This window comes from Bombina bombina, chromosome 5 (assembly GCF_027579735.1).
Source record: "Bombina bombina isolate aBomBom1 chromosome 5, aBomBom1.pri, whole genome shotgun sequence".
Classification (NCBI taxonomy): Eukaryota; Metazoa; Chordata; class Amphibia; order Anura; family Bombinatoridae; genus Bombina; species Bombina bombina.
Genome location: NC_069503.1, coordinates 560,979,333 through 560,993,368, shown reverse-complemented (window position 1 = coordinate 560,993,368; position 14,036 = coordinate 560,979,333). Strand labels below are relative to the sequence as shown.

Genomic DNA, 14,036 nt, shown 5'->3' with positions numbered 1-14,036 from the left:
CTGTTATTTTAGATAAGAACTACTATATAAGTGAAATCAGGAGTCAGTTAAATAATGATAGGGTTTATAAGAAGTTATTTTGTAACCCTATTTTTTTCCATTCAGAAAGAATTGAAGAAAATTATTTTAAATGCTCATAAACATTGAATTATTGGCAATGATGTAGTTAAATTCTTAGATATCAAATTTCCCCGTACACTTTGCCAAAGATTCAAAAAAATCAAAATGAACCTCCTGGTCGCCCCATTGTTCCCTCTTTTGGAGCAATATCCTCAAATGTTTAAATTTACCTGGATAAAATCCTTAGACCTTATGTTAAAAAATCAAGTTCTTTTTTAAAGGACACCAGTGACTTTTTGTTAAAAATCAGTCATTGGATTTAAACACTAATAAATTCATATTGTTCAGTTTAGATGTGGAAAGCTTATATACTTCCATTACCCAAGTTAGTGGGGTGGGAGCTGTAAAATCTGTATTAAGCACCTTTAAGGAATATACTGCTGTTCAAATCGATTTTTTTTTATCCAACTTTTGGAGTTTGTCCTTTATTATAACTATTTTTTGTTTGAGGATGACTATTTTTTACAGATACAGGGCACAGCAATAGGTTCTAATGCCGCCCCCAATTATGCAAATTTGCTGATGAATATGGTTGAAGAGAAATTTGTTTTCTCAAACTTGGACTTTATTCGATATGGCGCCTATTAGTGGCGCTATATCAATGATGTCTTTGGAATTTGGTTTGGCGACATTGGAACCCTGTTTGCTTTTATTGATGACCTTAATAGTTCTACTTGCCATTTAAAATTTAAACTAACTTATAGTGAGGAAGAATTGGTGTTTTTAAAAATTGATCTCTTTAGGAAATCTCCTGACTGCAACAATATCTTACATTTTAATAGTGCCCATCCATTGGCTCTACTGAAGCCTTTGCCTCGTAGCCAGCTGTTGAGGGTCCATAGAGTTGTTGCAGACAAGGCTTTATTTGATCTGAGGCTAAGTGAAACGAGGGACCGAATTGTTAAACGTGGCTATCCGTTGAATATTATTGAAAAGAAATGAATATGGTGTCTTCCATTCCTAGAGAGACCCTGTTTGGTCCTAAAAACTAGTTGTCCAAGTTGGAAAAAACTCATAATGATCAACGGATGGTCTTTGTATCTGAGTTTAATTCCCAGATTTATTAATTTCGGGCAAGAAATATAAAATTAATGGTTATTTTACATGTCAAACACAATATGTGAGTTATCTTGTCAAGTGCCCTTGTGGACGGTGCTACATAGGAAAGACCACTTGGTGTATTAGGGACCGTATAATTGAACATAAAAATACAATCAGGGCCAATAACAAATTAGCCCCGGTAGTTTGCCACTTTAATTTAATGTGTCATTCTGTTAATCAGCTAAGATTTCAGATAATTGAATCTGTACCTAGGCCCAGAAGAATAGGTAATAGAGAGCTTTTTTTGGATACATGAATTGGGTACCCTTGAGTCAGATAGCCTAAACAAATATTGGGACCTTTCTGTGTTTCTGTAACTCTTACTCAAATTAAATGCTGCTTTCTATAAATTAATGCTGCTGTTTATATAAATGTAAATAAAAAAAAAAATGTTTGCTGTTGTTTGTGTAATATAAATGCTGCTGTATTGTGGGTTATTCCACATATATTTTTCTATACATTTTTTTATACATTCTGTTAGGATTTTGTATATTTTTTGTTAGAGTTTGCTAGACTAATGCTTATTGTTAGTTGAGAAAACTGTAATTGAAACATTGTAGTTATATTTTTGTAACATTTTCTTGTATGATTTTTTTTGTCAGATTATGATTGATCGCTCATCCTTTATGTGTACTATTACCTGTTATAGACTGTAACATAAACAGTTAATGTAAATAGTCCTTTACTGCCCCCTGGTGGCATAAGGGTATATAAGGATGCTTTGTATTATTATTGTTATTGCATGACTAAGGGAAGGTGTTCCCAAAACATTGCATGTTTTTTGTGCTGAATAAAACTCTGTTTTCCACATTTTGCTGCCACTTCCTTTGCGCTGTACTGCTTTTGCATGGGTCAGACCCTTTAGAGGATAGTCCTTAACATTTTATTATTCCACCATACAAGGGCTTGCTTGCAGATAGGTATATATTCTCCTGCCCAGCTTGGTAATGGCCGTGTCAATACGATTTTACAGTCCAAGCTCTCCCCTACTGTCTAGGTTTCTCTAGTAGATTTTCTGTATGTGTATTCTAGTTAAGACAGAATTACTTATTTTATGCTGTTATCAGTCGCTTATGTCAGCTATTTTAGAGGTCATGGGAGCACCTCTGCACTCACCAGACTATGATTCAGCCAGAAGGGTTGGGTAGCCCAGGTTCTCTCTTAGGCCCTGATATTGAAAACCTCTCTGCTCAGGTGAGATATTCTAAACTGATCCTCCAGGACTGCAAGATCGCTAGTGAAGTTTTTAAAAGGCAAATTTTGCTTTACTTCTCCAAGGGGCTTTCCCTGCATTTCTGTAAAACTGACAAGTTAACAATGTAGAAAATACAATGTAAATTTGTAAAGTTATTAAAGTAACACTGAAAACAAATCAGAAAGTGTGAAATTACTGCTAGATCTAAATTTAAATGTATTAAAATACAAATGAGTGCAAAGCTAAAATGCTATAATACTGAAAGTACCCAATCTGAAATGTATAGTAATATAAAATACAATGTACAAAGTGTAGCGCTGCGAAATCTGTTTGCGCTCTACAAATACCTGATAATAATAATAATAATAGTGTAACAAAACTTTCATATCATGCATTGCTATATTGCACTCGACTTGTCTCTGCTTCCCATACATACATGAGAGAGATCTTGCCATGCTGGAGAGATCCACCCTTTCTCTTTTGAAGATTCAGTTAGTTCAGACTTTGTAAAGTCTGAACTACATTTTCTCTCCAAGCTGGAGAATCTTTGAATATCAGGGCCTTAGACATTTGCCTGTCAAATATTAATTCAGGTTTCTGTCTAAAGATTTGTCTTCATGCTCCATTCGGAATCTCTATCCTGAAGGTTTATTCTCAGATTCAAATCTGGGTTTTGAGGAATCTAGTTTTCTGTTTTAGATATAACTTTTTTTCGTTCTTTACTGAAGTTGTTGTCCTTTAGATTCCAGGTTCATAGGCCAGTTAACGTTGGTATTCCTCTGAGAGGATATTCAGAAGCAAATTATTTGCTTATTGTTGGCATTCTCGTTATGGGATCTGACTCTTTGGTTCTTTGCATTCTATGTTTGAAGCGAAGAGTTGATGTCCAGCTGTGTTTGCTCGTTTCTATAAGGCAGTCGGTTTTGTTCTTCTTCCTGACCTGAGTTGGGGATCTTCTTCCAGTCTAAATCCACAATATTCATCCAGAATTTTATTCCAGTAAGGCACTAGGAGTCCTCTACCAATGTATTTCCGTCATATTGTTATGTTCGCAATACAGATTTGGTGTTGGAAGGGGGCAGTCTAAGTCTTTTCCTAGGATTTTAATCCTTTTGAAATTCCTGGGTCTGGAATTTCTTTTTCAGGGGTGTATTTGGACTCCCTGTTGTTTTATGAGCTCTTCAGGTTTGTTCTCTTTTTCAGTCAGAAATTGTTTTGTATGTAGCCTTTCTCTTCCAGAGGGGTACTTTAAGTTCTCTAGCAATGAAGGTCACTCACATCAGAAGGCCATTGTGGCTTAGCGGGCAAGTGATCAGCCTTGCCAGCAATAGGTTGGTATCATGAGAACCAAGGGAAAGCTGCACTCTCATAGGTGGAAAGTGAAAATCCTTTATTAGGTTAACAGCAACATTTCAGGGCACCTGCCCATTTGTCAAGCTTTGGCATTCTGTTAGGATCCTCTAATCTTTCAATTCCTTCGAGCTGAGGTAGATAATGGCTTATTGGCCAGCATCTAAGGGTTGCATTTTGGTCCCTTCTTGTTTTATTGCATAGAAGTTTTGCGTGCCTTACATATTTTCTGACTTTTTCAGGTCTTTGTCACTTGGACATTTAGTTAAGCCTGTTTTCCTCTTGAAGTTTTTGTATAGGGATACTCAGGGTGTCATAATATCCACCCATTGTACCTATACATACATTCGATATTCTTGTTCTAGTTATATTTATTCATTAGAACAAGTTGCAAAGTCTGCATCTTGGATGTCATATTTTTGCGAGCTTTTATCAATTTGTTGGGTTTTTTCTTGGTGGAGACAGCTTTGAGAAGGAAGGTCTTTCTGGCGGTGGTTCCTGGTAAATAGGTGCTTGCTTTCCTTCTTTCCCACAAGTTTTCCTTTGTGGACTTCACAGCTTGGGTATTAGTTCACGAAAATCCTTACTTGTGGGAACTAACACCAGTTTAGAAAGAAAATGTAATTTATTCTTACCTGATAAATTCCTTTCTTTCTTGGTGGCGAAAGTCCATGAACCCACCCATTTTTTTACTAGTTGGCGGCAGTTCTTGTTTGCACCTCTTTACCCTACTATCTTTCTTACTTCCTCCTTTCATTGGCTATATGTACCACTGGTAGAGAGGGAAGTGGGAGGAATACTTAACGCTTTGTTGTGGGTGTCTTTGCCTCCTCCTGGTGGCCAGGAAGTGAATTCCCACAAGTAAGGATTTTTGTGGACTATCACCAACAAGAAAGAAAGGAATTTATCAGATAAGAGTAAATTATGTTTTTTATTGTGCAAATAGAAAACAGCAGAGTGTTGGATATTTTAATGACATTTTGGCATTTGTAAGTGAGTAGACCATTTTGTTTTTATGTGGGTGGCAAAATATTAAGAAAAAACAATTATTGCACTGTGTTAGCCAGTAAAGTAGACCAAATAAAAAAATATATTCTATAAAGAGCATACTTAAAGAGATAATACATGGGAAATTTTTAATGATCATAAAGGAGAAAAAAATATTATACAAGCTTTAGGAAAGTTGAATATGTTCTTGAGATTTAGTTAGTAAAGTGAAACACTTTCAGAAATACATTTTTTTCTTTTTCAGGATATGTCCGTGCAAAACGTGGTACTTTTTCTTCTGCCACTGTATCTGCTGAAACAGACTCAAGAGGACGCAGTCAGACAAGAGCAATCTCCCAGTCACAGCGTAAGTATCGCTTTTATTGTACGTTATTTCAGTGCTTAACTACTGATGTTAAGAATGCTACACAACTTTAATATTGACCTTTTCAATCAGTCAAAATAAATAAAAAATATATACTAAGCTGCAGTTCTCTGTCATAGATTTATCCACAGGATCACAGAAAAAATTAAAAAAAACTAGTTACTTCACATTGTTTTTCATGTATAGTTCTGACTTTACTGCTCCTTTTAAGGGACATAAAACTCATTACATTATCACCTGTTAGTTCCCAGTAGTGCATTGCTATTGCTAGGATACATACATATGGCTTCCAAGAAAGGATACTTAGAGAACAAAATAAATTTGATAATATTAGTGTATTTAAAGAAACACTGTACACACTGTTGCACAAATGTTTTGTAGATTTATATATCCCATCTGGGAGCCCATTTATATACTGTAGCCCATCTGGGAATGTTTTTGTAAAAAATTGTAGTTTTGTTTATTTTTTTAAATAACTGTGCTGATTTTCAGACTCCTAACCAAGCCCCAAAGTATCATATGTAGACTGAAGTCTACAGATTCCTGCTTGCTCCTGTTTGTTTAAAGGGACAGTCTACACCAGCATTTATTAATCCCTTTATTAGCTTTAAAATCAATTCTAAAAGATATAATAGAAAGAAGGCAAAGGGAAACAATCCCTCCCATTCCTACTCTTCTGATATATCCTTTAGCTCTCGTTAGAGGATAAACTCTCAAACAATATCCCTATAATAATACAAATTATAAAAACAAAGAGAGATATATAGTATGAAACAATATGTTGTATTTATTCACATAAAAAACAAATAGTATTCAAATAAAAAGCAATTGCCTCTAATCATTCAATAAAATTATCCTTACTAACCACTGGTAGTAGAAAAAAAGTCAACAGTTTTGAGTATTAAAATATATAAACCAAGGGGGCGGAGCCAACTACCGTAGCAGCAGGACTTGTTTTGTGGAGCTCTTACGGCTAGCCGAGCTTAGATAGATTTATGGAAGCTATTCATACTAATGTTGGGGTAAATAATGTTGTTACTTCAAGAATATTCATTTGCTATCAATATCTCGGCAGCTTAGGAAACTATCAACACAGAGGCTGTGATTATACTCCCGGAATGATACGGTCAAGCTTATGCAAAATCTTTTGCTTTAGTATACAGGAAGCTGGTGTGTTGATATCCCCGCAAACGCCTGTCATACTATATCCGAGAGAGAAAAGGAATCATCTATGTGAGTGATCTGTACGTGTGAGTTAAAACATTTCCCTTTGACGGATACTCTATGGCAGAGCCTGCAGTGAGAGCTAATGGAGCACATTGAAGCTGTAAGGGCTGTTATCCACGAGCTCTGGAAAAGCTTATAGAGGATCACTCTTGCAAGTTAGAGGATCATTTGGAGGCAGTATTCCTTTCGAAAACCTGGATCTGACCTGAAGACTCTTCTGGTGCCTAAAGCCCCATGAGGATTATCATGTGGTCACTATATGCTCTCCTACCCTGAAGGAATCAGTGGCGACGGAGGAGATATACAACACAAAAGTTTTGACAACAATACGAGCTAAACCTCAAGGAGAAATCAGAAGGTCTTATTCTGCTAACGTAGGGGATCATACGGAAGGAAGAGACCCCAAGAAGAATGCACAAACAAAATCAAGCAAAGAGCAAGCAAGGAAATTAAACTTAATAGATTTGTGCACCTGGCTAGATACTGGGTGCCATAAACACAGTTGTCTTCATCTGGTACACTTCTACCTGCCTGTCTTATATCTGAGCAGCCTTCTTGATATCAGACTTACACCTAAAAAAAAGAGTTTGCCCATGAAACTTTCAATTCTAGATATAAGGTCGGGCGTAGGCTAAGGCGGTAACTTTTTTGCAAAACCTGAACAACCTGCTTACGTAGGTACTATGACACAACTCTGAACTTATGTTCTGACCTTATCAGTTGTGATCTACTCTACCAAATGTCTCTTTTAGGTCTACCTTAAGCTACCTACTCATTTAATGGCTACTCTCAATATTTAAAATGGAGAAGACGGCAAACAGAGAGTTACCCTAGTGGATATTGATGTAATGGTTAACATGATTATCCTTCCTGTATTAAATATGTTGCTTAGATAACTTCATTAAACGACTGTGTAATAAGCGTAAATGGCCATATTTACCATTCAGAATTTAAATTGTTAATTCATAGATATACATATATACATTATTGAGCCGTATGTTTATACTTACACATGTATAGCTGTTCCTTAGATTTTCAACTCTAGTTCAAAAGAGTGATATATAATCTACTTGGTAACCACACATTGCACTAAGAGCATGTAACTTTAGACTTATAATGTTATTGCAATTGTAATGTTTAACAATATTACACAATACAATAATTCTCCTATATATCTTTTCAATTAGAAGATAAGGGAGATCTTAATTGAATGATTGGCAACTCTGCAGAATGTAAGATATTCTATTATTCTCATACACTACTCAGTGCTTACATTTGTTATATTGGTTAGTTACAGAGCTCTAGACCTTTGTAATGTTATTTACTCAAAATATTATTCAATTATTTGAATGACTAAGTATAGAGTATTATTAGTTTTCTTATGGATTTAATTACTCGTATAGCCCAGTTGTTGTTATATACAGTCCTAGCCTAGCCCCTCTCAGAGCTAGCTTAATGTTCAATAATATAAAATGGACTCAACAGGATGGTGTTTGTTGTCTCTATCTACTATGATATAACATAATCCCTCAAATAAGTGCCCAACTTGACGGAAATGGCTGAGGATAATATATGTATGTATGTATACTCTTGTATTACCAGCATATATGTCATACTATTTTGTGAGATATATTAAGTTGATATCCCTATAAGCTTCTTACTTATTTTAAGTTATAATCACCCTATAATCTTCATAAATTAGGGACATCTGCTATTTATATTATCTCTCTTTTTAAGTATGCTACAGATGTCATTTGCACCGTATGTGTGTGTGTATATGTGTGTATTTGTGTATGTACGTATGTCTTTATACATATGTACTTTGACGCCTAAATAAGTCACTACTTCTTTGGAGAGATGAGACAGTACACTTTCTGCCTTCCTACATGTTATAAATATTATAATTTGTGTTGGGAGATATAGCTATTCCTTTAAAATGTGTTTAACACTTTAATAAAGGCCCTTATAGACATTAACCAGGTTAAATCTTTAGTTGTCATATCATATCTATAAAGATGGTATTTGAGCTGTTACTGAATTGCTGTTATACTTATGTCCTAACACTCCAGCTTGGTCGGTTTGGCTCCATAGTTCCTACCCCCCCCACACCTTTACAAAGTACTCTGGGTATTCACTCCAAGAGGCTAAATTTGCGGTTTCCCTTGAAAAATATCATGCATAATATACTTTTATTTTATGACCTGTTACAATATTGATAGAGGTTATATTACTACCTCAGTAGATTGGAGAAGACAATTTGAGAACAGGGACTATATTATCCATCTACAATATAACTCCAGCAAAGGGTTTCAGGTATTTGAAAAAGGGTACCTTTCAACTTTCCTTTACATTACTACTGGAATCTGGTTTTAGCCCAAGGGCCCTGGGCGGTATCAGGTTACAAGCTTGTTATATAGGACCATGGTCCTTAGATATATGCAAGTTTACCCTATACAAATCTACAGATTTATAGTATTGCTCCCCTGTTAGTGGGTACACATTTATTTTTGTTTTTCTTCTCTGTCACAAATTGACACTACCTAACAGCCGAAGTGTTGCATCAGATCTAACCTCCTATTTACTTGACATAAACAGGTACAAAACTATTATGGTAATAGTTTTATTAATCACACTATTGTTTGATATATCTCTGCTTATACTAACTAAATGACATCCCTAAATCATATAGATTTACACCTTGATAGTTCATATCTATATGTACATTGGATAACGTGGTTTTATTCCATCTTATGATATATACAGTGGGGCATATGTATCAAGCTCCGAATAGTGTGTGTTCTATTTAATTTCATAAACAATGATCCAATCGAGCTCACATGCCACATACACATTAACACACACAGGACTGCACATATGCATTTGCCACTTTCCTTTCACGGAGCTCCAAATCTGTTGTGTTCCACTTAAGTGCTTACCTTGTACGGCGCCCGGTGTTTTGGCTATCCGCTTACCCTTTCGGTGTATGAGCCACACTTCCTTAGCGCTCCGTATTTTAAAGGTAGCACTCCTGCTTGGTACAGTTGTTTGTCTCCGTCAGCCTTTTGTGTACTCACAACGTCTCTGGAGGTCACGTGATCTCTTTGTCACCGTCAGCTGTCTGGTGGTTGTGTTACCTGCTTCAGGCTTAGGGTTTCTCTGTATTTTTTGTCAGTTGATTTGAAATCAGATGTATCCAATGTGTAGCAAAGGCAGTATTAGTATTGAGAGCGCTCTCAAAAATTATGGTCACACAAAACCATGCAATCTATGTCTCAACGCAACTCATCCGCATCTACCTATAAGCGTAATTGTTTTATTGTAAAATGGGCTGAACATGGGCATTCTATGGACGTGTATAAAATTGACTCTTAAATCCAAGCATAATGATCTAAATATTTCCACACTACATATCTCACTATTTTTTCTCGCAAACTAATACTTAACACCCTAATAGAAAAAACATGCACATATGAAAATAGAGGCCAATTGTATGCAGCACAATGTGAATTATTTTTGATGCAGGATTTAATTTTTAAAGAGCACCCCCTAGTCACTGATAACTTCACTATACCCAGTGAAGTTTCTCTTTCCAGAGAACTCCATTACTTTTCATAGGAGACATCTCGCCACTCGCAGGAACAGCAAAGTCTGTGACACAGTACCTACGTCCATTTGGCTTAAGGGGTTAACTTCCAGCAGAACCACTTCCACTGTAAATATAATAGACATTACAAAACAAACAAAATTATTAAAAATTACATCCTTTATAATACAATCTTCTTTATCATATGCATAAAAACACCCCAAAAAAGTAATTAAAACAAAATAGATAACCAGCTATAAATTGGTAAGATGACCATGAGACAATAAACTTAATTTGTGATTGAGATAGAGCATGCAATTTTAAGCAACTTTCTAATTTATTCCTATTATACATTTTTCTTTGTTCTCTTGCTATCTTTATTTGAAAAAAGGCATCTAAGCTATTTTTTTGTTCAGACCTTGGACAGCACTTGTTTATTGGTGGGTGAATGTATCCACCAATCAGCAAGAACAACCCAGGTTGTTCACCAAAAATGGGCCGGCATCTAAACTTACATTCTTGCTTTTCAAATAAAGATACCAAGAGAATGAAGTTGCATGCTCTATCTGAATCTCGAAAGAACAATTTGGATTCAGTGTCCCTTTAATGTGGGAAATTCCGGTTTTCCAAATGCAACATGTTGAGTTGCTGTTTTGGTGGAAAATCCCTTTATTACCCATTCCCCAGTTTTGTATAACCAGCACTGTAATATTAATATACGTTTTACCTCTGTGATTACCTTGTATCTAAGCCTCTGCTGACTGCCCCCTTATTTCAGTTCTTTTGTCAGACTTGCATTTTAGCCAATCAGTGCTGACTCCTATGTAATTCCATGGGCATGAGCACAATGTTATCTATATGGCACACATGAACTAACACCCTCTAGCTATGGATGTTAATGGCAAGAATGTCCATTGGGCATTAGACTAGAAAAGATAATTAAAATAAGTCTCCATGAGTTTTGAAGATTATCTCACCTAAACAATAAAATAAATATATGTCACTAACACACACAACTCCAAATAATAACAAACTGTGCCATGAAAACAGCATTTCTAAAAGGAACACATCAAGTGAGACTGTAGTAAAAGTGAAGAATATGTATACCTTTATAAACGCTTGAAAATCAACTCACTTTCTTTAACAATAAAGCAAAAATTAAAATATATATGAGCCTGTAATTTTACAATAAATGTTTCCAGCGCTTTTTCCTTTTAATTTTTTCACATTAAACCATTTTAATTTCTCTTTAAAGCTGGAAGTAGGTCTGGATCCCCTGGAAGAGTCTTAACTACCACCACCCTGTCAACTATGAACACTATGAACAGTATGAACAGTGGAGTCCAAAGAGTTCCAACAAATCCTCCTCAAACACAAAAACGGAGCAAGATTCCCCGGAGCCAGGGCTGCAGCCGTGAAGCCAGTCCATCGCGGCTTTCAGTGGGTGAGTAATTAGAACAATAAAAGTATACATTGCTTTAAATGTATGATTGTGTTACATTTTTATTAGTGAAGAAAAACATTTTCCCCTGTGTATTTTTGTGCTCCTAATTATGAATAGGATTTTCTGATTTTATTTTATTTTTTTGCTTTATTATGCTACATATGAATCAGGGGTTGACAAATCTGTTTAAAATTTAGGAGCCAGTAAGAATATTTAGTAGCCAAGCAGCCAAACAGCGATATGTGTATGTATGTATGTATGTGTATATATATATATATATATATATATATATATATATATATATATATATATATATATATATATATATATATATATATATATCCCAAAAAGTTAGGAGCCAGTGGGTTTGTCAAGCCTTGACGTATATGCTGTAATACATAAATATCAGGATGTAAGTCAAATATTACATTTGTATTATTTCTAGCTTGTCATGTTTAAAGGAACACTGCAGAAATAGAACACCAAAACAGATATAGATGGATGCAAGATAACAAATATACTCACAAACAAGAAGCACCCAGCGGTGCTAATGGGGCAGGCTGGAACTTTGCAGTAGTCCAGCTCACTGTATGCGACCAGCAATGATGTCCAGTCAGATGACCTTGAGGGAATACACCTATTGCCTGTATGAACACAAAAGGCAAACAACCATAGCCCAGTAACGTATGGACAAGGGCAAAAAGATAAAGATTGATTGCACTTACAGGAAGGAATGCACCTCCAGGTGCAGTAAAAATGGACTGGGGCTTCACAGCTGCCCAGCTGACTGGTATCACCAACAAAACAGCAAACAGCAGCATAAAAAGTTCCAATGTACCCAGCAATGGTGTATCAATATAATACACCACAATAGCAAGTGTGTAGTTAAAAAAATATTCTTAATTAAAAATTGACGCGTTTCTCTGCCTCCAAGGGGCTGTTTCATCAGGCTATGGTATCCATAGTTCCAGCCTGCCCGCTGGGTGCTTCTTGTTTGTGAGTATATTTATCTTGCATCCATCTATATCTGTTTTGGTGGTACTAGGCCATGGTGGCGCCTCTGTTCTTTTTGTGCAGATCACGACATACCAGGATTTGACCGTCCTTCGACAGAGAGCTGCCCCATTTTGGATCATTTGGACTCGTATGTTCAGCTGTTTTAGGGTTTTTTAATATTTTTATTACTACTATTATTATTGTTTTTGTACACAGGTAGTAGGAAGTGCCCCTTTTGGGTATGGGTGTACGTTTGTACACCACTCTCTATTCTATTAAAGGAACACTAAACACTAAGGGCCAGATTACAAGTGGAGCAGTATTTAACGTATTACAAGTTAAAAGTAAACACCTCTTGGGGGGGTGTCCAGGCAACAGCCATGCTAGCACGGAAAAATGGGAGCTCCTCACTTCTTCTAATAAAATCAACGGTTATCCTGGTATAGAAGAGCCATTTCTATCCTTTATACAAAAGTACAAGAGGTGTTATCATCTACTGAGCTGACTGATATCAATATTGTACAAATAACTCAGTGAGGAGCTCTATCATGGACTGATAACAATAGTGGCTGCAGGCTATCCTTTCTTTTCTCTACCAACGGCTTCCTCCCATCTACCCGAGGTTTTGCAGATAACATCGCTTTGCAGGTGTAAACGAACACCTTTTGAGCGTTATATACTTATACCCTTCTCTTTCTAATTTTGAGTGGCAACAGATCGCATGCAACAATTACACTCGCCATCTTATCTTCGAACTTATTAACCTCCAAGAGTTGATCATGGCTATGCATGGCGGCAATCAAGGACGTCATTGAGGGCCTCTGCATACGTATGGATTCACAGTTCCACACCCTCAAGCAAGAGATCGCAGCCCTAAGCACACAAGCTCTCGCAGCTGACCCAGGCAATACTAGCGGTAATTTACACCCTCATCTGTCTCATACCTTAAAAATCATACCGATAACCCAGCATCTGATGAGAGCAGTAGCCCCAGTCTCGGATGAGACATCTCCTAATTACTCGGTAGTACCTCTCGGAAGCGGCCGCGACTCAGAAGGTTCTAGAAATTGGATGGTCATAGGGGCAGCACTGGCACAACAGAGGAACACATCGGCAGAGCCATTCCTGCAAACAAGGGTCTATGCAGACACCATAGTGCTTCAACCTACAATAGGAACCCCACCTGACGTCCCTACTGAGATGCAGTACGAACCCCGGTTTACAAACAAAAGCTGGCCTGGCGCAATGCCTATAGCACTGCAGTTCACAGCCTGCAATATAACAACGATCCTAATGAAAGTAGTAGCCGAGCTGCAGATAGGTCTTGCTGACTCCTACTTCCAGAGCGGTAGAGACTTTTCTAGAAGCACCATTCTCTGTCTTACAGGCGGATCAAGGTCTAAACACCCTGCTATTTTCTGGTTCCTGGGAAGACTGTCCTCTGATCGATGTGGCAAGTACCTGAAAAGAACTGGTGTTGGCTAAACCTTTGAATTGCAGCTAGGAACATCAGAGACTGTGTTCACAACCTCTACAACGTTCCCTTCTGCTTAAAGCAACGGCTCCCTCAAATTGAGAGACATGGGTTACATAACCCTATATACTACTGGACTTAAACTAACACTGTTCCTAATGTTGAAGTTAAGTT

The 14,036-nt window shown here is 36.7% G+C and overlaps 1 protein-coding gene across 1 annotated transcript in view; it reads left to right on the top strand.

The window, feature by feature from the left end:
* Window positions 1-14,036, top strand: part of LOC128661553 (CLIP-associating protein 2-like) — an 898,219-nt gene that overhangs the window by 476,813 nt on the left and 407,370 nt on the right. The window contains exons 13-14 of the mRNA XM_053715796.1: window positions 5,019-5,120; window positions 11,204-11,392. Coding sequence (XP_053571771.1) covers window positions 5,019-5,120; window positions 11,204-11,392 — 291 coding nt within the window. The remainder of the gene's footprint in view (window positions 1-5,018; window positions 5,121-11,203; window positions 11,393-14,036) is intronic.